Here is a 1556-nt window from a genome sequence, read left to right on the forward strand (position 1 = left end):
GAGGGTTTAATACATTATGATTTCATATTCATCATGGTGTCAGTGTGATAACGGCCCCCTGCTGTGTTCAGTGTGATAGCAGCCCCCTGCTGTGTTCAGTGTGATAGCAGCCCCCTGCTGTGTTCAGTGATAACGGACCCCCTGCTGTGTTCAGTGATAACGGCCCCCTGCTCTGTTCAGTGATAACGGACCCCCTGCTGTGTTCAGTGTGATAACGGCCCCCTGCTGTGTTCAGTGATAACGGACCCCCTGCTGTGTTCAGTGTGATAACGGACCCCCTGCTGTGTTCAGTGTGATAGCGGCCCCCTGCTGTGTTCAGTGTGATAACGGCCCCCTGCTGTGTTCAGTGATAACGGACCCCCTGCTGTGTTCAGTGATAACGGACCACCTGCTGTGTTCAGTGTGATAACGGACCACCTGCTGTGTTCAGTGTGCAGACCCTGCAGCAGATGAAGACCCTCTGGATGAAGTTCTCTCAGGACTTTGAGGCGTTCTCTCTGTGGATCTCTGAGAAGGAGAAGCAGCTGGAGGTCCTGAAGTCCTCCTCGCTGCCTCTGGAGGAGCAGATCAGCTCCGTCAAGGTACCGCACAGAGAGGATGTTCAAACTGCATCACTCTCACTCAAAGAGCCACTGGTGTTAGGGGGCTTTAACCCGGCCAGAGGTGTGACCCTTACTCTGGAATGAAAACACCTTTTGATATTCCTGAAGGTCTTTTCATTGTCATATCAAATACAATAAAACTCAGATGCAGTTGAATTAAAACAAATAATCAAATATATATAATAATAATAATAATAATAATTGAGAGGTAATCTAAACAAACACAAGTGAAAAAAGGAAAACAATACAAATATTACAGGATAAGAAAAATAAGTAATAATAATAAGCTGTAAGAAAAACCACAAAATACAATTAAATTATAAAAGAGAAAAACTGACAAAATTAGCGATTACAAAAAACGAAAATAAAAGATAGCAGCGGGTAAAAATAATAAAATAAGTCGTAAGAAAAACATTTTGATTTTATTAAAACATTTAAAAAATATATACTCTATGTGTCACATCAGCTCTTATTCACTATATTCTATAAAACAAACACTAAATATAAAACCATGATTATTCTCTCCAGGCTGTGTCTGCAGAGCTGCAGGCCCAGAGGGGGGTCTCCTCTCAGCTGGAGGGGGGGTCCCAGGCTCTCTCTCAGTTCGTCTCCTCGGGGGAGGGGTCCCGCATCAAGGCCCGGCTGACCCAGATCGGGCGGTACTGGGAGGAGCTGCAGGAGAGCGTGCAGCAGCAGGAGGAGGCGCTGCAGGAGAGCGCCACCTACCTGCAGAGGTTCACCTGCAGCCTGCAGCAGGTACGCACTCTCACTGGGGTTAGGTAACCCTAACCCTAACCCTAACCCTAACCCTAACCCTAACCCTAACCCTAACCCTAACCCTAACCCTAACCCCCCAACCCTAACCCTAACCCTAACCCTAACCCTAACACTACATTTAAACCTCTAATAGAATATTATATTAATGCATGTATTATCTATGATTTTCATACTTTA

The 1556-nt window shown here is 45.5% G+C and overlaps 1 protein-coding gene across 1 annotated transcript; it reads left to right on the plus strand.

Annotated features, from left to right (window-relative positions):
- Positions 1 to 71: 71 nt before the first annotated feature.
- LOC104944136 (nesprin-1-like) lies at positions 72 to 1376 on the plus strand (the record flags this gene model as incomplete). Its single annotated transcript, XM_010769613.1, has 4 exons — positions 72 to 153; positions 263 to 346; positions 402 to 581; positions 1131 to 1376. Coding segments are annotated over 4 exons (592 nt in total), but the record flags the coding sequence as incomplete, so codon positions are not given.
- Between the last annotated feature and the right edge of the window lie 180 nt (positions 1377 to 1556).

The sequence above is a fragment of the Notothenia coriiceps genome, unplaced genomic scaffold, assembly GCF_000735185.1.
Source record: "Notothenia coriiceps isolate Sejong01 unplaced genomic scaffold, NC01 NC01_scaffold00007570, whole genome shotgun sequence".
In the NCBI taxonomy this organism is placed as follows: Eukaryota; Metazoa; Chordata; class Actinopteri; order Perciformes; family Nototheniidae; genus Notothenia; species Notothenia coriiceps.